Raw genomic sequence first — 23,037 nt, 5'->3', positions numbered from 1 at the left:
TGATTGCTTCTTTTATTTGCCTGTAGTGCCCAATCTGGCACCCTCTAAAGGGATCTAAGACAACTTGCCAAGGCCAACTTGCCGCAGCTGCCTTGCCACAGCCAATTTGCCATGGGACAATTCAATGCAGGATAATTTAAGAGAGGGATAAGTGAATTGCAGCAAGCCTTGTTTTGCTTTAGGTTTGAACCTTCTCAAGTTAGAAGTCCTAAAGGCTGGGTCGAGCAGCGTGTCCCAGTCTTGAGTTATCTTGAGTTGAAATGGTGAGTTGTCCCACTGTGAGTTGGCCATGGAGTGTCAGCTGTGGCAAGATGGTCGTGGCCAGTCCGCCATGAGTTGTCCCATTCCGCTCTAGAGATGTTGGAACAAGCTTTTTCCGAGAATGGTTATAAGCCATTTTCACGGGGATTTTTGTTTTGTTTGATGCAGCAAACAGTCTTTCTCTCTAATCAGCAAGCTGGTGGGAAACTCTGGGCATTGAAGTCCATCCATTTTAAAGTTGCCAAGGTTGAGAAACACTGTATAAATTGGATTGATGGACTAGTTTGGTTTGAGGATGTTTATTTTCTTCCTTATTTACATAATCCTGACCAACAAAAAGTAGTTGCTGGATCTTAATCTCTGAGTAGTCAAAATGTATTTTCAAAGGCATTCACAAGTTCTTGTTGCTTTTTGTCAGAATGATAAAGCAGTATACAGAAGCTATATTCTTCACCAGAGGGATTCTTTTAAAACTGTGCATCCCTGTAAGGTCACACAAGAAAGCCAAAAGATCCTGGCTGAGTGTAATGGCTGCAGGATGTTTTAGTCTGAAAAGTCCAAGGAATTTATCTTTCAAAGAAGATTCTGAATAAACTGCATGTTCTTCAGACAGCTTTCATACCTGGCCCCTGAAGTTACATCTGTCTATTCCCATCTTTAGCCTCTCTTTCTCAACTTTTTGATCCTTGTTGATTCTATACTGGAAATGAGCTTCTGGAAGAGATGGAGTAGCAGTTAAGTAAGCTAGCAGTTTACGTTTTCTCAAATTTGGAGAGGTATGTATTTCAACTTAAGGAATGTTATGTGATTCCATAAAAAAACTATGCAAGTGTATGTGTCCTTTTTAGTAATGCAATAATCTATTTGAACCATGCAATTGTCTCCACTCCATCTGGGTGCATTTTGGCATGGTGGTGGAATTATACAAAAATCCACAAATTATTTTAATTATTTAACATGCATTATTTTATGTTGAAATCATATATACTTAGCCTCTTTCATATTAAACTCTTGAAAGCATTTTTCCTCTCCTATGAATGACACAGTGAGTAAAATATTTTTTTATTTCTTGAATAAACATTCATGGCATTATCAGGAATTAGACGAAATAGCTTCACTGGTTGTTAGTTTACCGGAATTAGTTTGTTACATTGTGTTCTTATCTGTATGTTTATATATGTATGTGTACATACGGTATATAAAGTGTGTGTGTGTGTGTGTGTGTGTGTGTGTGTGTGTGTGTGTGTCTATAATTGACTAAGAAGCACAAAGAACTTAATCTAAGTGATGTACCCATCATATTGCAGGAATGGTTCAGAGACTTCTGCAGCCAAAATACTAATTATTTTATCAGAACAGTTCTATTTTAAATTTCACAAAGACAGCAGAATATTATTTTTCCCAGCAGATCAGCTTTACAAAAATGACTTCATCGAGAAGACACACAAACATAGATCAGAAAGCACACAAAGCATAATTCAAAAGTAGGACCAAAAGAAGCCGACTGCTTAAGCAAACTGTATTTTGATTCAGCAAGGTAACTTCAGCTGTTCAAAACTGCTAAGTCGTGGAATTTTCATGATAACATAAAATAAGAAAAGTGTTGAAAAAGCAGTATGCCAGTTCACTCTTGTAAATCATAAGTAACATAAATCTGCTTGCACAGGTCAATACAACCCCAGGTAGATTTACTATAACTGGGCATTTGGTATGATATTTGTAAATAGGGAAAAGAGGACAACCAAGAAACTTTATAAGAACAAAAAAGTTAACTACCAATGTTTGTTTATTTATCAGATGTGTTAAGGTTCTACAGCTCCCAAAAGCACTCTAGGGAATAGACAACAAGCTCATGTATATTAAAAGCAATTAAAACACATTAATATTAAATTAATATTAATTAATTTTATTTTTTGGGACAAGTATTGGCTCAAGCATCCTGTCCCCATCCCTATTCAATAAACCAATGACAAATAGTTTTCCTCAAATGCATCTAGGACAAGCTGAGTTAAATATTACTGTTGTAGAAACATAGAAAATAAACACCAACTTATAGTCTTCTAAAAGAGGAATTAGTGTCATAGCCCATCAAACACATTTGTTTGATATAATCTGATCTCTATATAAATTGTTATTACAAAAATGTCTTAAAACCAATATATTATTGTTTTTCTCTTGATGTTTCTTGGAAATGGGGCTATCTTTCTGGATCAAATTTAAATAATAAAATATTTCCATGGCGGCAGAGATTTCATTATATTTTCAGTTCAAATATCCTAAAATTTAGACCCCAATCAATAATTTCTGTTAAAATGCTCATCTTTCCGGGAAGTTATGTTGGCACCATTTTAAACAGATACCGTTCATTAGAACTAAAAAACAAAACAAAACAAAAACATTTAATACAGATGAGCTAATAATATTCTTTAACTCCAGTTCTATACTATTCAGGAGGCTGCCTTACAGTACTAAAAACACTGCCTAGAATTGGAAAGACCCAGGTTTGTATCCATTTTTGGCTAGGGAAGCTCACAGAGTGGCTTGGAGTCAGTAACTATCTGTTACTTGTAACCGTAAGTCACGTTTCTGGATTTTGTTGTTGGGGGGGGGGAACAGGGATAGATGATTTTATGGAAAAAATGGTTATAAACAAATGATACGTAAATAAATGATAAATGTTTTTAAATTGAAAAAATAAAAAATGAAAGCAGAAGAAAAAAAATTTGCTCAAAGCTTATTCAAATGAACTATTTCAATTTTATAAATGCTTTCTAGTGTGGATACTTTTTTTCTGATAATGATGTACGGAAAAAAAAGGGATGACAGGGAGGCATTAAAGAGGCAAAATATTCCTCATATAAGTGTCCCCACGCTACGACACGTACTATATTTACTTGAAAAGAAGACAAAGGTTATTATAATAAAATAAAATATGTGTTGCAATGTATCGCAAATTTTTTTCCATTGCTGGCAATGGGGTGGACACGGTTTTGCCATGACGCATCTGGCCCGTGGGCCAATAGTTTAACACCCCTGGTCTATGTGATCTTTTTGCAGTAGCTAACTAGATGGTCTACTGTTTCTTCAGTTTCTTTGCAAAGGCAGCATTTGCTGTCTGTTGATGTCTTCTAAATTCTGGCTTTGTATACAGTTGTTCTTAAGACTTGGTCTTGTGTAGCCAGTTGTTGTTGTTGGTATTGTGGAGTAATTATGGCATGCCTCAGTGCACTCATATAATACTGCTACACCATGAACTGCATTGGTTACCAACATGCTTCTGGATGCAATTTAGAGTGCTGGGTGTTGCCTATATTAAATCACTTCAGGTTACAGAAGCTGGGTTATTTGTAGCAGTGCCTCTCTCTGATTACTTCACCTATCCAATAAGCTCTGACAGAGTGGCGTGCTCCAGTCTTGTCATTCAAGCAATGTCTTCTGGGAGGAGATGCACCTTCTCTATCATTACACCTGCTCTATGGAAAACCATTCCTGAAATCCAGATGGCTTCAACCCTGCCTGCCTTTCAGAAGGCTCTTAAGATGTTGCTTTTCCCCAAGGTGCCGTTTTGGGAGGTTCTCTTTCTATATTTATTGCTTTTAGGTTTTATTGATTTTATGCAAGATTTTATTTTTGATATTTTCTTGACTTTTAATGGTTTCTTTGTGGCTATGTATTTTTTATTTATGTACACTGGCCTGAATTGTATGATTAGATGGTTATATAATTGGATTTAATAAGTAATATTGATCAGTGGTGGGATTCAAATATGTGAACAACCAGTTCTCTGTGTGAATGCCACTTGCAGAAGTCCCTTCTGGGCCTGGGCAAAAAAAAATTAGCTATCGGTTCTGCCGAAGTGGTGCAAACTGGCTGAAACCCACCACTGATATTGATTTATAATGTATGTTTTTTTTTTATTTTTGACCATAAATGGTAGCTAGCAGTATACAAATGCAATGAATAATATATAAAGTATTTATGACATCATACAACTGGCAAAGGCACAGCAGCCTTATAAGAAAATACAACATATGCACACCTTTGTAATTACAAACATTAAGTTTCCTTCCTATCTGAATACAACACTACACTTCAAAGCTTATAACTTGAACACACCTATAGTTTTAATAGTTCTCCTACTCTGGAACAGAAGAAACGATTAAGATTTACTGATAAATTGAGTAGGAGTAGAGTTTGATTCAGAGATGTTTTTTTCCTGCCATTCAAAAAGTTAATCAACATGAAACAACAAAAAATAGATGGCTGCAGCTGTGTTTATTTTTCACTGAATTATTATGCATTTATTAAAAAGACAAAAGATAATTGCTCATCAACCCCTTAAAAAAATCCATTGGGTGGTAAATTAGCTGCTCAACATTCCCAGTTGATTATTTTATACCATACAAACTCTTGTTTTCTATCTATGAAGACAGTCACTGATATCATGATTTTTATAGAAAGTCAACTTAACAAAACTCTGATTACCCAAGAAGAATGAACGTGTACATGAGAAATACTGTATAGTTTTATTATGAATTATGTACCGTTACCATTATGGACTTCCACTGATTAGCAAACACATGTAACACGGGCAGGACCTGAATACAGGTTGCATTTCTTTATTATGTTAAATCAGGATTTTGACTCAGCACAAACAGCCAATATATCACTGCATCCACTTAAACAATCTCATTAGGGTTTTGCTGCCAATGGGAATAATTAACAACAACAATGGAAGTATTTTCTAAGATTTTTTTCTTTGAATTGGAATTTTTGCCTTATCTCTCCAAAACAAATCAAGAATTTTGGATGGCAAGTATAATCTAAGTAATCTAATTTTGCCTTAGAGAGGGATAACAAACTGATTCATATGTGGCAATGAACAATCAATGGTACTTCTGCAGCTTCTATTTTCCTACTTTCCCTAGCAGGAGAAGCGCAGTAGGGTTTATTAAGGAATATATAGCAACCCACTACTCTTTCAAGCAAGATTAAGTTTTGAAAAATTCTGAATTGTTGTGCAAACTCAAAGTATAGAGGCAATCAATGGGCAGAATCTCTAAGTGAACAGGCGGACTGTGTTGCAATGGCATAATTTTAATTGTATAGGTCAACACAGTAGCACATCTTCAAATATGGAACAATAAATGCATAAAGCAGATATCTAATGTTTGACCTATTTTACTGTGAGAAGCATTCTATACTATAGATGCAGACTGTTTGACAAACTAAAGATTAAAACTATGAAATACGGGAGGGAAATGAAATAAGTCTCAGAAGATAACCTCCTAACAGAGGGTGCTTTCAGGTAGACTTGCCTTCAAACTTTCAAAATGTTTAGGGCTTGAAAGATTAATATACTTATTTTAATTGGTTCTGGAAATAGATTGAAGCAGATGACAAAAAACTGGCATAATATGATTGTACTGGAATAATCAAACTGTGAGATCACATCATACATCAGATCATAGAATGGATTTAATTTTTTTCAATAAGACTCAAATATACATTACTGTGCTATCAAACAATGATGATGTATACTGTATGTAAAACTGTGTACCAAGAAAAGTACTCAGTTCTGGACACGGTCCAATACCTTTTGGCTATAAACACATAATAGAAATTTAAATTGTCAAATTCAGCCAAATACTGAGCACAGTTGTGCCTCTGGTGACACACCATTCTAGAATAAAATTTGGCATGTTTTATTCAAGCATATTCATGTAATATATATGTACAGGATGTGGATTTTTTTTTACTTCATAGAAGCTTTTGAATATAATCATCCATTTTAATATAGCAAAGAAAATGTATTCCTGCAGTCATATTTCTCATTACCTTCATTTTACTCACTACTCTTTTCTAACATACTATCAGAGGACAGAATGAGTACCTGATCTTCTCCTATGTAACTAAAGAGAAACATTGGGTTCAGTATATTTTCCATAAGGTGATGACCGAAACTATACTAAAGATATTATAGTAAAAACATATACACTTACACAAATTCCTTCTTTAGGAGAGAAATCATAAATGTATACTGTGAGATGTTACAATCAAAGAATATCTATGAAGTGTAAGTGTTCCATATCAATCTCTAGTGATTGACCCTTTCTTCCAAAATTATACTGGGAATATGAATATTTCATTCTCCTTTCTTTAATATGAACTCACAGGTTTCAAAAGCTAAAATACACAATATTAATTAACTAAAGCCAAGCATATCACATCTCTGAATTATGCTACAAGGAAACAAAATAAAATGTCTTCTATCCCAAATGGGCATTTAGTTCACATTCTACAACTTGCCTTTATACTGGAGTTAATAATCATAATAATCAGGGTATAATACATGGATAATTAGATAACACAGAGATTATGCCTCATTTTAATTTCACTTATAGGTGCTTACAGTAATTTTAAAGGCATTATTATGGGGACGTGAATCTATAAATATGTGTGTGTACAGATATGCTAAGTTGTTAACAGTAAATGTGAAACAGACTGTATGATGCAACAAGAATAAACTCTGTCCAGAGCTATCTTCAGGTAAGATGGGTAGCCTATAAATTAAATAAATAAAATAAAACAAAAAAAGAAATGGAAAATATTGATGGTCAAGGTGACTCTTTTGACAATGAAAATCAAGTAAATAACTGGAAGTTATTCATACAGTAAATGTAAAGAGCACAGCAATTCAGATTAGTAAATAGAGGATGCTTCTGAGGGTCATGCTTTAGAGAGGATATACTTCCTATAATTGTTGGTATCTCCTTAAAGAAACCATGCCTTTTTCTAGCTTCACAGGATAGTTGGCTGCTCCCAGAAAAATATAGGAATTAGCAACAGTATACAATGGCTCCCTTTCATGTGAGTCATGAAAGGGTCTAATTTCTTTAAATACGTACTAAGAGGTGAAACAGGTCTGCCTGTGCCCCCTCCACAAAATGTTTTTCCCTTTGGATCTGAATTGCAACATATTCCTACAATAAAATAGCAAAAACTAGAGCAAGGAGGTAATTACTGAAAAGTTACTAAAGATGGGAAAACATATGGAGAAATTTTAAAAATGCTGGAACAAAAGTGATGTTGGTATGTCTCTGCAAGAATCCTGAATGCTTGTGGGGGGGAAAAGTGAAAATAACTGTACTTTAACTGTGCTTCAGCCCACTTTGTTGTATGTCTAGAAAAACAAAAGCAAGCTAGATGTGGGTTGACTGTGGTATTTAAGTAATATATGAGATAAAATGAGACAGGGTAAAGAATGGATATTGAATTAAAGCAAATTGAATGCAAAACTGAGTGACCAGCACTAAAGACATACTATGTGTCGAAATGATTTAGTGATATAAAATGTTGACTGAAGATTGAATCACAAAACAAATTCTTCAAGGAAGAGTGTGATTGTGAAGAAGGAGAACACAGAGGTGTTTTGGATGAAGTTGATAAAAAAGACTGAGGTGAGAAATGTAAAAAAAAGCCATATATGGATATGATAAAAATGATCGTAGCAGTGTTCCAATATCTCATGGGCTGCCACAAAGAAGAGGGCGTTAAACTATTTTCCAAAGCGCCTGAAGGCAGGACAAGAAGCAACGGGTGGAAACTAACCAAAGAGAGAAGCAACCTAGAACTAAGGAGAAACTTCCTGACAGTTAGAACAATTAACCAGTGGAACAACCTGCCTCGAGAAGCAGTGAATGCTCCAACACTGAAAGTTTTTAAGAAGAAACTGGACAGCCATTTGTCCGAAATGGTATAGGGTTACCTGCCTGAGCAGGAGGTTGGACTTGATGACCTCCAAGGTCCCTTCCAACTTTACTATTATTATTATTATATGTAATGCCATATATGGATATGATTAAAACAAGCCTGCTTGTAATAATAGAAAAGCATGAAAAGAGACATTGAATGGTTTTGGTATAAATGAGATGTATCTATATTTCTTTCTTTTTTTTCTTACTCTGAATCTTAATTTTTTTTTGTTTACCATTTCTTTTTCTGCAGTTACATAATGCTGTTTATCTTAAAAAGACATAGCATGATAGGTATATATGCATATTTCATTTTGTACAGTATGAAAAAAAAAAGAAATGCTAAGGCTGCAATAATGTGCACACAAATTCTTAAAAATAGTAAATACCAGTGAAAACAATCAGTTAAAACTGCAGTATTATTCACAGGTATTTAGCACTCTACTCCATTCGCCTAAATTTATTTCTTGGTATTTCTAGGTTGCGCTATAAAATATATTTTTAGTCTTCAAAGCTAATCCAACAGAGGTATTTAAACTTTCAAGCTTTTCAAAGAACAAACACAACAACTAAAATTGTAAGCACCTCTACCTAAAGGTAACTTCAGTTGAAATCAACAATACTGACTTTGCAGTTGATATTTAGGATCTTAGGGACAATAACTAAGGTAGGTTGAATAAGGTGTGAACTGCTCCTGTCAATTTCTATGAAGAACTATGTTGTTCTAAAAGCCAAGCCATGCCAAGAATGTCATTTATAGCATCTTGGTTTCCAAGGATCTATTTTCATCTCTTAAATGTAATAAAGAATAAAGATACTTCTAAAATATGAAAGAATAAATAGAATGAAGCAAAAATCCAGATTTCCAGATAACATTACATCTGTAATCCTACAACCAATTATATTTACATCAAAGAGCTTTAAACACAGGGACCTTTTTTTCTTGCATCCCCTGAGGTAATCCTGATGGGGGCTACATGCTATTGGTAGGCAGGAGCAGAACCCCAAATAAGGGCCTCTCTTTTGTCTTTTTCACTGATGAGAGAGGGATCGTTTATGGATTGATATTTTGCACAGGCTTTTGAAATTAGGCCAGTAGCTGCAATGGACCATAGAACTGCAGATGCCCTTTGCTTTATGTCCATTTTTGCTTTAGTGGAATAAATAATATTAAATGAAGCCTTGTATCTGGTAAGTAAAGTTAGGGCAAAAGATATTCTTGTGCAGTGGGATGCACAAGAATATGTAATAATAAATGCATTAGTCTTTAAAATGGTATAGGGATTTCTTTTGTTCTCTGCTGTAACAGGTTATAGACAATTCTTCCTTTGGAAACAAGAGAGACTGATGATGTAACATTATAACGATTTGCTGCAAACCCTAATTTGAAACAAGCATACCTTAGTGATCCAATTGGATGCAACGTTATTCCATATGTATAGCTACATTATTTCGTATGTATATACCTCTGAGAAGGAAAGAACATAGATTTAAGTCTTTGTGAAATTGCTAATGGGACACATATTAATGAAGAGTGTAAGTGCAGGGCTGTTGCAACCCTTTGTGTAAATTGTGCACTGCCGGGGGCACCATATGAAGGAGGATGCCAGCAGCAAATAAAAATGGAAATGTTTATGATGGTGGTTCTGTGCACTTCGGCACAGCTAGAATATTTAAAAAAAAATTATGCACAAAGGCAGCTTGCACGCCAGCAGCACCCCTATGTATGGAACTGCTTGCTTTCGCTCCCTTGCATGTTGTATAGAAAGCAGCTAAAAGCAAATTGAATAACTCCATTCTATATTGATACATAAAAAAAGGAATATTCAAAGTCTAAGAAAAATTCAGGTGAAAGATCTACTGCATGAAAATTATCACCTTTGAAGGAGACGTTAAAAAAACACCGCAGAATATCTAATATGAAAATAGCACCACAGCAATAAACTAGTTATTTTCTATTACAAATCAAGCATAATTGTTTTTGGTCAAATTATGGATCATGCATTCAATATGGTTTATTCGTATTATCACTTTTTTACTAGATTTATGTTTAAAGAAGCATCATACATTTCTACCAGGAGTTAATTTTCAAGTTTTGTGACCTTTGTTGCAGCTACCTGATCTTGACACTTTAAGCCAATGCAATAAAAGAATGCCAGAAACCATGCAGTCTAATGCAAACAACCACACCTTTGGGAAACAGTTCAGAACTGAATGAATAAACAAAAGCATATATTACTCACTCAGTCAAAATTGGTAACGTCCATGGAAATTAAACTTTCAAACTGAATAGTAATCATAAACTGTTCCCCAAGATTATCTTTCCTTTAAAGTTATGTTGACAAGTACAGTCAATCTTTATTTGAATGCATGCTTTTGTATTTAAGCAATCAGTATAAAGAGTTACTGAAATGAATTAGGAATTATTATTTTTTTTTTTGTCTGAGCAGGCCCTATTGGTTGGCATTCTGAAGTTAGCAACTGTACAGACTATGATTTCTAGTTTAACATGCAGAATCAGCTATCAAAGTACAGGCCTACTTTTATTGGCTTCTCAAACATTTTGCCAGCTCTACATTTAAATCTTCAAAATGTTTTCTAAAGACTCCGAATCATAATGAGAATTCCATTTACTAAGAAGGTGCAGCTTTCATATAACAACTGAATATGTTTAATGACTGATCCTTTTATACATTACAGCATCACTCGTGTTTTCAGTAAATGGATACAATTTTGTCTGCTTTACCCTATTATTATTATTTGTTAGCCTCACCAAGCTACAGTACCAATTGCAGAGATTTCTTCCTAGCAATTATCTCACAAAAGCAGCTAGGTTTAAAAGCCCTCTGCTTCAGCGTATCAAGCTAAAAAACAACCAGTGCATTCCAGAAAAGAAATGTTGGAGAAAATATAAAAAATGAAGCTACTTGAAAAAGCCAGCCATAGAAAACTCAAAGGGCTAATCCCACTGTGATAAAATGAGTTTCATTAACAGGAAGCATGAATACTGTAGCCTAGCTATCTAGTCTCATAACTTACATTAGTAGCTATATTTTTTCCCTTTTTTTCCCTTTGTGTCATATATGCAGTTCCAGTTTCTCTAGCCTGAGATTAAAGTGATAAATTCAACAACAAAATGTTTTTCAATTGAGACAGAAGCAGTACAGGTAGCCCTCAACTATTCATTTAGTGACTTCTCACCATTTTTTACAATTATAACCATTGGAACATCCCCACGGTGATATAATCAAAATTCAGATGCTTGGTAACTGGTTCATATTTATGATGGCTGCAGTGCCCCAGGGTCATGTGATCACCTTTTGCAACCTTCTGACAAGCAAAGTCAATGGAGAAGCCAGATTCACTTAATAACCGTGTTACTAATTTAACAACTGCAGTGATTTGTTTAATACATGTGGCAAGAAAGGTCATAAAATAGGGCAAAACTCACTTAACAAATGTCTCATTTAACAACATAAATTTTGGGCTCAGTTGTGACTGCTAAGTCGAGGACTGCCTTTACCTTCAAGTCAACCATGTAACCTGGTGACTATACAAACAAATTCCATATAGTTTCTTGGCAACATTTTCAGAATTGGTTTGCCACTTCCTTCTTCCTAGGCTGTGAGAATATGGCTGGCCCAAATCCCATACATTGATTACTATATCAAATTGGGTTTCTACTATCACTGCACATACTGAACATAAAATATTTGTTACTTGAATATCTTGATTTTGTCACTGATTTTAGGAGAAAATTTCTTCTTAATATGAGGTAGGCTGTCAAAGTTGATTTTATATTATCTACTATACATTGGGTGGGTTGTATACCTGCTTCTCTACCACATGGAACCACAGTGGCCTAGTTTGTATATAACAGAGGTCTTCAAACTTGGCCCTTTTATGACTCGTGGACTTCAACTCTCAGAATTCCTCAGCCAGCATGCCTGGCTGAGGAATTCTGGGAGTTGAAGACCACAAATCACAAAAGGGCCAAGTTTGAAGACCCCCTGGTATAATAACATTATGTAGTAATGTGTGGGTTTGCATATCCTCCAGATCCAATATAAGAATTGTTATTATAGTTTAGTTGTATGTGTAAACTTGTTCAAGAGAATATGTAATGGTTATAAGAAGAAATTCTACTGAATGTTAGAAAAAAAGCTTTGTAACAATAGAAAAGCTTCAACATTGGAACTAATACCTCAAAATATGGTACATTGAATGTGATCAAGCAGAACTTAGATAGACATCTATCATGCATACTTTATTTGGATTTGTACACTGAGAAGATGGTTTGTCTTGGCAGCCTAAATGATTCATTTATTAAACACATTCATACTGCTCCAAATCAACCATGGACATAATTTACAGTAATAAAAATATTACACATAAGGTAAAAAAGCATTAAAAATAAAATAGCCACCAGAAAAGCCAGATTATATTTTAAATGAATTGATTCAATTCCAACCAAACCATTAATTCCAAATATAAAATAAATAAGAATAACTTAAAAACTACTTTGTAAACTATTCAAATGTCACCTTTGTCAAAACATACACAGCAGCCCAATGATTTACCAAAGAGGAAACCTATATTTTTAATTGCATTTCTTTCACATACATACATACACAGACACAAAATAATATAAATAATATAAAATACAAGGGTAATAACTAGGCATTGTCCTAGTTAGATGAGACTGACTGAAACAAGTTGATTACTAAAATAAGCCCCATTTATCCAATTATTTTTTTTCTAAATCTGAATCCAGGCCCAAGATTGTGTATATGTATTTGGAAACAGGATCCATAGAAATCAAAGATAACATATCTAAATCAACATATTTAAGATAAGCTGCCACTCTGCCATTATATATATTTTCACCCTCATATATCTTTGGAATGACTCAGATGCATCTATAATAATAAAACAAAATTTATTCATTTATTTGTAAAATCTATTGGCTGCCCATCTTACAACAGGGTAACTCTGGGCAACTTAAAATCTTAAAAAGATAAAAATATACAAAACCTAAAAGACATAAATAAAATACCGTAAAGATACAATTACCAAGCCCCAATTAAAAGAAGGGGAGGAAGGGAATAAATTGAGAACGGGGGAGGTGGGATCTGTTATTAATGTATCAACCACCCATGTGGAACCCCTCCATTAGAGGCCCAAGCCAACTGGAAGAGCCAGGTCTTTAAGCTCTTGCGGGAGGATTGGGGCTAACTTCTCTCAGGGGGGACAAGATGTTCCAAAGGGCAGGAGCGATGGAAGAGAAAGCTCTTCTCCTGGATCCCGCCAGCTGAAATATACTGGCCAATGGGGCCTGCAGCATGCCTCCTCTGCCAGTATGGGTGGGGCGGGACAATCCCAGTGGGATGAGATGATCCCTCAAATGCATACTAAATTCTTGTTGAGACCTTCAGAATAATTAATGTAAACAAACTGATTGCAGAATGTTCTCTATTTGAAGACAAACAATATTAATATAGGAAATTTAATGTTAACAAATGTGTTAAGTCAGAATTTTGAATAAATTTGATCTCCAGAAGTTGTTCCAGAGTATGCAGCAATAGGTATACAGCCCTCATCTGCAACATCTTAAAGCAGCTTTTATGTTTTCCCAAGATCAGGCGGTTGCTATGGTCTCTGTTAGAAAGATGCTATGTTCATGGTCTGAATCTAAAACACTTTTGGAGGTGAGAAGCACTGAACAACTCAATTCAACTATCCAGATTTGCTATTTTTAGGTATCAACATATTTTAACTACCAACCTTTTATTATGTAATCTGGCTAGTAACCTTTGCCGCATAGATACACATTTTGAAATGTGGAAATGGTGAATATGCTACATTAATCTGCAATAATTTTATCAGCCTCATGTACATGCTGAACTCCTCAAATAAAATTGTACTGAAGAGAAGTGACAAAAAAAATCAAGTGACTTGACAAACAAAGGGCTCTACGAATAGAGGGTCTGAATATTTTTTTAAAGCTAATATTTGATTTTAAAACTATAAAAAATTCATACCTCTTCCACTTCTACCGACAAATCTTAGATCGTTGAATCTTGCTACTTGATTCTTCATGGCAGCAGTAGCATTTCTGAGTTCTGCAGAGTAGTTTTCATCATTTCCAGCCATAACTGTGACCAAAGTCCCATCAGGGACATCTCCTAATGCGACCACCTAAAAAAGTAAATGAAAAAATACTGAGTTTCTTTTGAATCATTTGGGCATATAAACTGTTAAAAAAATGAAAAATGAATTGGGATTGGAACCACTTTGTACAAAATAAATAACTATAGATGCAGGAGCATTCAATTAAGCAAAATTCATTTAGGACCAAGTGAAATGTGATTTAAATTATGGCTAACACTTCACAATTATATTCACAAATACATTAAGCTAATTTCAAATAGCTCATTTCATACGTATTAAGGTATAATTGGTGGGTCTGCACATCACACAAAGCCAAAAACAAACAAATCACATAAATGCTTAGTATAGCGTGGGAGCTCAGCCACAATTTCATTGACACTCTAGAGTGACTAAAAACTTAATTAATATTTATAAATAAATATTATTTATTAAAAATAAACAGCAAATGCATATGCTAATTTAGCAGAATGGAAAACAGTACAGTAATCCCAAACTGTTAAGATTCTGCAGTGATAAAAAGGATCTCACACATACACTAACTTCAATGAGACCAACAAAAAAAATTCTACGCCAACAGTTGTGTGCAAATGCTGCATATAAATGGCTGGAGAATGTACAAAACCAGCAAGACAGGAACTATTCAAATTACTCAACGCTGCTTCCTGAAAGGACTTGGAGCTACAACCAATGTATTAACATATTGTTTTATGATTATGGTTTTATGATATAGCTCAAGAAAGAAGCATCCTCATTGTGTAGTCTCCATTTATATAAATTAATTTAACCAATTGTTTCAAATAAATAAATAAATATCCTTACTATGTAATTACTGAGTTGGAGCCACATCTGAAATACATATAGAGTAAAATCCCTTATTTTCAATTAGTTTTTTCTAAGCAAGATGAAACCCACACCCATATAAATGAAATTTAAACATTGCCAAATGCAAAGAAGATAACACTACTGTATTTTTCCTTTTGTTTCCTGATTGATAATCAAAGGAACTTCCAAATGTTTCCAGGCAAGATCATAAATTAAAATCAGAACTGCCACTTCACCACAATCAGACACTCACTTTATTTCCCATACACTTTTTGTCACTATATTTGGATCTTCTGAAACAGCTCTGCAAATTATGACCCATTTCCAAACTAAATAAAGGCTAGGTGCTCACACAATACTATCATTTAATGTTTTGTTTGCTTTTGCTTAAGCATGATATACAGTTATACCGATATACAGTTCCAATCATCATGGTTTAGTGTTGTGAATACTCTAAGATATCCACTAAACCATGGTTTAAAAATCCTAATTTGACTTTGAGAATGTTTAGACTGTTGAAAGCACATTACCCTGTTCTACAAGGCAAGAAGAATAACAACTTTAAAGATTTTTACTATTAACAATGTAATACATGTATCACATCAAAACTGCAGTGAGTTGTCATAAGGAAATTGTCAAACCTGCTTACATAAGATGTTTGCTTACATAACGTGTTACTGAAAAAAGTTTTATCGAATTGTAGCGCTGGTGGCTTCATTCTGTATTTCCTTTAGATGTGATAGAGAAAGTTTGCATTTTCATTTATGTTTGATTATAATCTTATGTATAACTTGCTATAACAATAACCATCTTACTATGAATTTAATTTACATAACCACTTTCTTTGTAATTTATCCTATATGGTGTCCAGCCATCTGCCCTCCCATTATGCTGACCGTTAGTTTTTCTTCAGAGTGTTTTCTATTATCTCATTGTTACTTCTGAGAGTTTAACTTTATTACAGTTGTACAAGAGCATTAAGTGCTACTAGTTCAGCCTATTCACTTTTTCCCATTTATATTTTTCCTGAATTATGACCAATTGCGCTGAACTGAAGTTCATTAAAAATCAATGTAATTTAGTGCAACATGAATGATTAGAACCAAGACATTGGAAATCACAGAACACAAAGACTGCAAACAGAAGTGGCAAAAGAAACCAAAGTTAGCCCCAGTAGTAATAGGCACCTTGGGTGCAATCTGAAAATATCTATAGCACTACTTGAACACCATTGGTACTGACAAAATCACCATCAGTCAATGGAATACCTTACGTCCTGTGACATAGCTTTAATATTATTGAATAACAATATCTGCCTATCCCAGGTTCTTGGGAAGGACTGAATAGGTGGACAAAAATGCCAAATGCAATCTAAACATCTGGTTGACTGTGGGACCTGCCATAATTTATTAAATGTAGATCACCCCTACTGATTCAGGGCAGTTTTAGAAATACTTCTCTTCCTGCATCAATTGAAAGCCACAACATATTTTTTCACATTCACCTGGTACCACTCTTTTGTCTTCCTTTTTAACCTATTGGGGGTAATAAAATATTCATGTAAAATTTAAAAAGCAGACAAATGTTCCACAGGAAAATAATGGCAGACAAATTGCAAGACAAACTCAAAATTGTTCACTACTTCCATCATTTGCAATCAGAATGACCATTCTGGTTGGGAGAAATGAGAAGTACTATTCAGGATTGAAGGCTATCCAAAGATATTGTAATCCTTCTGTTAACTCTGCCTGAATGTACTGTGTAAGCTTAGTCATTTTAAGGTTAAATGTACAGAAAGGGGGAAAAAAGCATACTACCTACAACTTAATTATCTAAAGTTTTCTTTGCCTCATCAACCTCATACAATAAATGTTAAATATTCAAAATCTTCCAAGTGATGCAAGTATGCAAGAAAATCTATAAGCTGCACAGCGTTTCTGGCAGTCAGGCAGCATAGATATTTAATTAATTTTATTATTACTATTATTGGATTTGGAGCTTTTCTTGCTGAAGCTTTTGGCTATTTCTAGCATAAAGAATTCAAGGTACATCAGACAACATAACATTGGGTTTTTCAGCACTCCTCAAGTTGCAATGTTTTATATTTTCAGTGGTGAAAAACAGTTAAACTAAGAAAATTCAACACAATATTTACAGTAATTGGAAAATATTCTAGAAAATATTAATTCTGTGCATATCTCTTAATATGTGTGTTGTAGGTCTAAAAAATCTCAAACACATTTTTCTGCCTTAAAAGCACTGAGCATATTTGTTAAACTCACCATGTTTATTACATGGTAAAAAAAATTATAGTAAGGCCTTAGCAAAAACAATAAGAAAAGATCTGTAGGCCCAGGATAATATGACTGGTAATTAAAGCCTGTAAAAGAGTCAAAGAATACAAATATTTACATTATAAAACAGACTAAACAGATAAGCTAGAACTTACTGACTGGAGACAGCATTTGAACTGTTGAGTTTATAAAAATGGTTTTTATGCAAACTAGAGGGAATATCAGCTGTTTAAAGCAACCATACTATTATAACCTACTAATTGGAATATTAAGACATTTGAAGCAAGTTTGTGAGATACAGCTTTACTGTTATCAAATCAAGTAAATAATAATCTTGCCAAAAAATGTTTATCAGTAATTCCAATTAAAAGCAGAACTAACTGAATTTTTGATTTTGAAAGAAAATTTCTACAAATAGGTTGTGAATTTATTTTAGATTGTGAAATGTTTTGCAAAACACTGGCAAAAAGCAAACTCCTATGGACCCAAGCTTTTGAAATAGTTTCACACCACTAACTTCTTCCCTATATTATTCAAATATTTCTGATAATTCCCCATCATCTCAAGGATTTGGTTATGAGTCTATGAAGAACTTACTGTTAGAAATAATAACAGGTGCAGCAAGAAACAATAATCAAAATGAATTGATGCTGAATCTTATAGGATGGCTGTAGTACAAAAATCCTGAAGAAATGGAATGGAACATTTCCTTGTTTCTCACCTTAGCTACCACTTTAAAAAAAAAAAAAAAAAAATCCAGGCAGGCATTCCAGCCAAAAAATAGTGATTATTTAAGAGCTGTGCTCAAATCTGAAGATAAAAGAGGAAGCATATTCTGGCGGCTGTCAGCCGGTAAGGAAGTGAGGAAATTGAAGCATAGCCAAAGGTGGTGGTGGGGGGGAGAGAGACAGGCGGGGGGGGGGGGTGTAAGACTGATCCTGGCCTTTTAAGAGCCTCTTGGAATGGAAATATTATGTGAAACATCTGACAACCACACCGCGGCCTTCTAACTAAGTAGCTCCTTCGCGACTCGACTCTAATCGCCACTAAGATTGCACTGTGGTGATAAAAAGGGGAAAATAAGCAGTTTTCGGGCACAGTGACTTGCATTTCTTAATGAAGAAAAAGCAAGCCGCTTCGGTCTAAGATAAGCAGGGCTTACTACGCTCTACGCTCTTGCAGAGCAAGAATCTGCAGAGGTCACATACGGGTTTGCCAGGAAAAAAGGCCTTACAGCATTCTGCCCTCGATCGCCTGGCGAAATCCGTCCCAGCAAGATTAGGGGGTACAGTTTACACGCGTTCCAATTATTCGGACCTCGTTGTATCCCGGGCTCTAGCCCGCGATCCTCCTACGGTTGCCCCTTCAAGACGAAGGGATAAGCTGCACGAAGCCCGGGCGCGGAGAAGTGGGGAAGGCTTTTTTTTTTTTTTTAGACAACAGAAATAATTAACCCAGCCAAGATATTTCAAAAGAAAACTAGCAGCGGGGGAGTTGGGAGAAGGTGCTTCCCGGCCAGTTAACGGGCTCGAGTAGCGCCTTTCCAAGTGCATTCAGTAGTACAGGCACGGCGGCAGGAAAAGTTCACGCTCCAGAAAAATGGGCGGGCACAAGTGGGAATCGGGGAAAAGGGAAACAAGGCGCGGGGCCTCGATTGCACGATGCACCCGGTTCCGAGTGATCGAAGAAAAAAAAAAGAAATTAAACCAAAAGGCAAGAAACCGGAGTCCTCCTTTACTAAAAGAAAGGGGTGGGGAAAGACTCAGGCAAGTGAAGGTTGTCCCACTAATAAAATACCTATCAACAGGTGCGAGCCCATGAAGTGATTGGCGGGAGGTTTTTAAGTCAGACTGTTCTGGATCCGGGCACGTTTCTTCTTAGTTAGACTCGCACTTCCGCATTTCAGGAGGAGGCCCAGCAACCCTCCAAAAATGAAGAATGCCGAACGACGGCACAAGGCTAGTTTTGGAGAAAGCTACGACGCTTTTCAGATACATCCCCCCCCCCCTTTGGAGAAGCCCCTCCGCCGGATTTGTCCAGGCACGTTGGATTTATTAGCAGCCTTAACTCATCTGACAAGGTTCTGTTTAACGCCTTGGCGGGTCACTGATTAGACACGTGTATTTGTAGTCGTTAGGAGATCAGTGTGAGTTTATGCGAGGTCCACGCAGACTAGCAGGTATCAGAATTAAAACGCTATGGGCAACTCTTTTTTGAATTGTTATTCAGTATAGTATTCCCTTCTCAGTTCTTGCATCTGGAAGCTCGATTATCAATATAGATGGGCATTTATTTCTGAAACCTAGAATAATATCCCTTCTAGCTCGCCTCAATTTAAAGTTTACATCACGCCCCGCTCGTCAAATTAAAAGGAACAAAGCAAGGGTCCGCAGCGGAATGATTCATTGCTTGTTAGGGAAGTGCGGCTTCCGTTACAAGAAGTCTTGGTTTAGTCTTAACCAAATTGCAAATACTAGACACTCACCAGCTTTGGGATACAATTCTCAGATATTTTTATAGATGGGCAATTGGAAGGGGTGGGCGTTAATTGTTTTGTTACAAATTCAAGAGGCAGAAAACATGCTCTAGACCTGTGGAATTGGATTTTAACATCATTCAAAAACCTATATTTTTGGCAGTTCAATCACTAATTTTTTATTAGTGTCATTATGTACATTTTGCTTTCTCCAAGTTGATGTAGGCTAAAGTCTCTCAGTTGTCAATGAAGTGCCTGTGGAGGCAGAGTACTTTTAAAAGTGAACTTTTCTTTGTTTGATTTTTTTGAACATAGAGGGAAGAGAGCAACGTTTTGGTATATGAAATAAAAGGAGTTAATGTTCACTGCTTAACATAGTTCCAAAAAATTGTTAACATATTTAGGAAATATATTTCATTTAGCTTTTGAAAATTACTTTGTAAGGAACTTCTAAATTTCCAATTAAGACTCAAATTTTAATTCAATAGTCTTTAAATTGATTACAGGAAATCTGATCTGCTTTTAGATCCCACAGGTCTGTCTGGAATTGAGATACACAAAGGGCATGTGGCAACTGTGTTGCAGTTACTATTCTATTTGCATGTCTGTCCTAGATATTAAGATGAAAGAGTTTAAATATGACAATCAGTTATAGAGATCCTAGTTCTTCTGTTTAACAGTCTTAGAGATAATAATTCATTTTGATGTCACTGTCAGCTGGAGGAAGGGTAGGGAAACCTTTTGACTTGGCATGAAATCTTTTGATCTGATCCATTTTCCCTTGAAATATTTTCCAAGGTAATTAGTTATGTATGCCATAACTTGTTCTCCAAGAACCTCTTGGCATGAAATCTTTGATCTCTCCTGTTGGGCTGGTGGCTGATTGTTATCCCTGAAGGTACTGATATAGCAAGAAACCCCACTGCATCCAGTGACTGCTCTAAATATTGTCTGTTTTGGATAGAGGTGTTATGATCTCAAAATCAGGTTGTTTGGGTTGAATGCATCAAGGTTAAGTAAAAAGGAGACTGTAATCCTCCACTGGCCAATTGCCATGGTCTCTTCAAGGTCTTGCTGATTGTTGGGATGCTTGCCCTTAATAGAAAACTAAGTGGGCTTTCCTAGCATCCTTCCTGGCACTATGTACTTAGGCAAAAGTGCATCTTCATAAGGCTTCACAGATGGTGTTGACTATGAAGAGCTAAAGTTCGAAGTATAGGTTGCTGCCTTATATAGTTAAAAAGAAAAAAATGTTTTACAGTACACTGGATCAGTTTAGTATAAATTTCAAAACAGTAAAATAAAATCTAGACTTGGTGCAGATTATATTGGCACTATATGAAATTGCAATACAAGCCTGTGCATGGAAGTGACCCTGTTGTGTTGGCAGGATACTCTCAATATAGTTTGGACCTCATATATCTTAAGGTAACATTGAAAAAATTATTCTGACAAAATAGCATGCATAAGGTTGTGCTGTAAAATTGCAAAGTTTGTTTCCCATAGGAGGAAGCAATCTCAGTGAACTGAGTAGAATTTATTTCACAAAACATTTATGGAATTGTTTTCCTGGGTGACAATACACATTTGTTGGTAAATCTCATCAATTCCCATAGCGCTTTCCTACATACATGAACGGGAACTGATTCCTTGGAAATAAGATGTACTGAAAGAAATCAGAAGATTTGACTCATTCTTTTTGCAGCCGTTTCTTACCCTCTCAAAACCTAGCCCAAATCACAAATGCTTGACATACAGCACAAATGACTAGAAGTCAATGGTAAAACTCAGAACAGCAACTTGCACTTTTAGCTTGCAAAACTAATGACAGCTGTAGGAGTTAAGTCTCACTGTTATCAGTAGATCTTACTTGTGATTAAGCACTCATAAATGACATGGCTGCAACCCTAAAGTTACAGAGGATTTATTTGGAATCCTCCCTCGAGATTATATCTTCCCGAATGAATTGGAAGATTGGCTGTCCGCTGCAAAAGGTGACAGAAAAATCCCCCCCCCTCCCCGGCAATATGAGACCGCAATTATAGTTGTGTAATGGTCTCTCCCCGAGTCCTTGTTTCCCACCTTCCTACCTTGAAGGCGATCGGCAGAGTCTTGTTGCACCTCCAATGGGTCGGCAGGACAGAGCAGAGGAAGTTGGGACTGTCGGTGCGGACCAGTTCTCCCGGATGATCGGCTAAGACATCCACCATGCTGCGATCTGCGTTTCTCAGCTTCCCCACCAGGGCGCTGCTGCCGTTCTCTTGGCCGACCAGCGGCAGCGCGTCGCTCATCTTGCCCGGGCTCAGAGTGGTGGAGGGCGGCGTGAAGCGGCGGCTGGTGCTGGTATCTACGGGGATACGCATCACAACAAGCCTTTTGAGTGAAAAAGGTCCTCAGAGGGCTTCGGATAAAGCGGTACGAGCACAACTCTTCAGCCGGAGGTTCTCGGGAGACCAACATAAAAAGAAAGAGGCTTAGGGTCCCGGTGCAGAAGGGGCAAACGAAGCGCAGCCAGTCCAGGAGCGAATTTGGACTAGTAGGACAGAGCAGGGGAACGCCGTGGCTCCTGGTCCTGCCAGAATTAACGCAAGCATCCAGTTTTAGGCTGCTCTTCTCTGGAAATCTATGTGTGCTCTTTACAAACTAAAAACGGCCTTATAGATTCGGACAAGTTGCTCTCCACCCCCTCGGGGAATTACCAGTGTGATTAAAATCAAAGGTCCTTCCGAAATCCCACACACTGAGAAACGTTCTGAGCAGAGGAAATGTTTGAAACAAAACAACCCCCACCACGCATACACACAGACAAAAGGAGGGAAGGACCTAGACTTTTCAGTAGTTAATTTCCTATTTTTCGAAGTTTATATTCTTCCCCTCCCGCTGCTCCTAAAAGGCCGTCTAGAATTCAGATCAACGCATCAGTCTCTTGTCGCAAACATGGATGGGGGGGGGGGAGAAGCGGTTTAAAAGAAACTGGGGAAACAGGCTGCAAAGGACGTGAGCTGAGGTTTTCAAAGGTCAAGCGGCTATCACAGCATTATATAGTGTACTTCATCAAATATTTACAGCTGACTCTATAGAGAATTTAAACACAACAGAACTCCATTAATGTTCTCCAGCAGCGTCCTTCCCCCCCCCCCACTCCCAGCCAGAGCAGCCTTGAACCCCAGTGTGAGTAGTTTGCCTCGCGTTGCTCTTAAGTCTTGCTGTCCCGGTTTCGCAATGCTTTGACTAAACTACTTAGAGAGGCTGCTTGAAT

General features: G+C 36.3%; 1 protein-coding gene across 3 annotated transcripts in view; it reads right to left on the bottom strand.

The window, feature by feature from the left end:
- Positions 1-23,037, bottom strand: part of RUNX1 (RUNX family transcription factor 1) — a 200,764-nt gene that overhangs the window by 75,951 nt on the left and 101,776 nt on the right. For all 3 annotated transcript variants that reach the window (XM_039318504.1, XM_039318496.1, XM_039318513.1), the window contains 2 exons: positions 21,869-22,125; positions 14,057-14,213 (listed from right to left, as the gene is read on the bottom strand). In XM_039318504.1, the coding sequence (XP_039174438.1) occupies positions 14,057-14,213; positions 21,869-22,125 (414 nt within the window). The remainder of the gene's footprint in view (positions 1-14,056; positions 14,214-21,868; positions 22,126-23,037) is intronic.

This window comes from Crotalus tigris, unplaced genomic scaffold (assembly GCF_016545835.1).
Source record: "Crotalus tigris isolate CLP2741 ecotype Arizona unplaced genomic scaffold, ASM1654583v1 scf7180000017601.7605149639:7615979, whole genome shotgun sequence".
NCBI lineage: Eukaryota > Metazoa > Chordata > Lepidosauria > Squamata > Viperidae > Crotalus > Crotalus tigris.
Note: the sequence above shows the minus strand (reverse complement) of the source record. Positions and strands in the feature narration are given on the sequence as shown.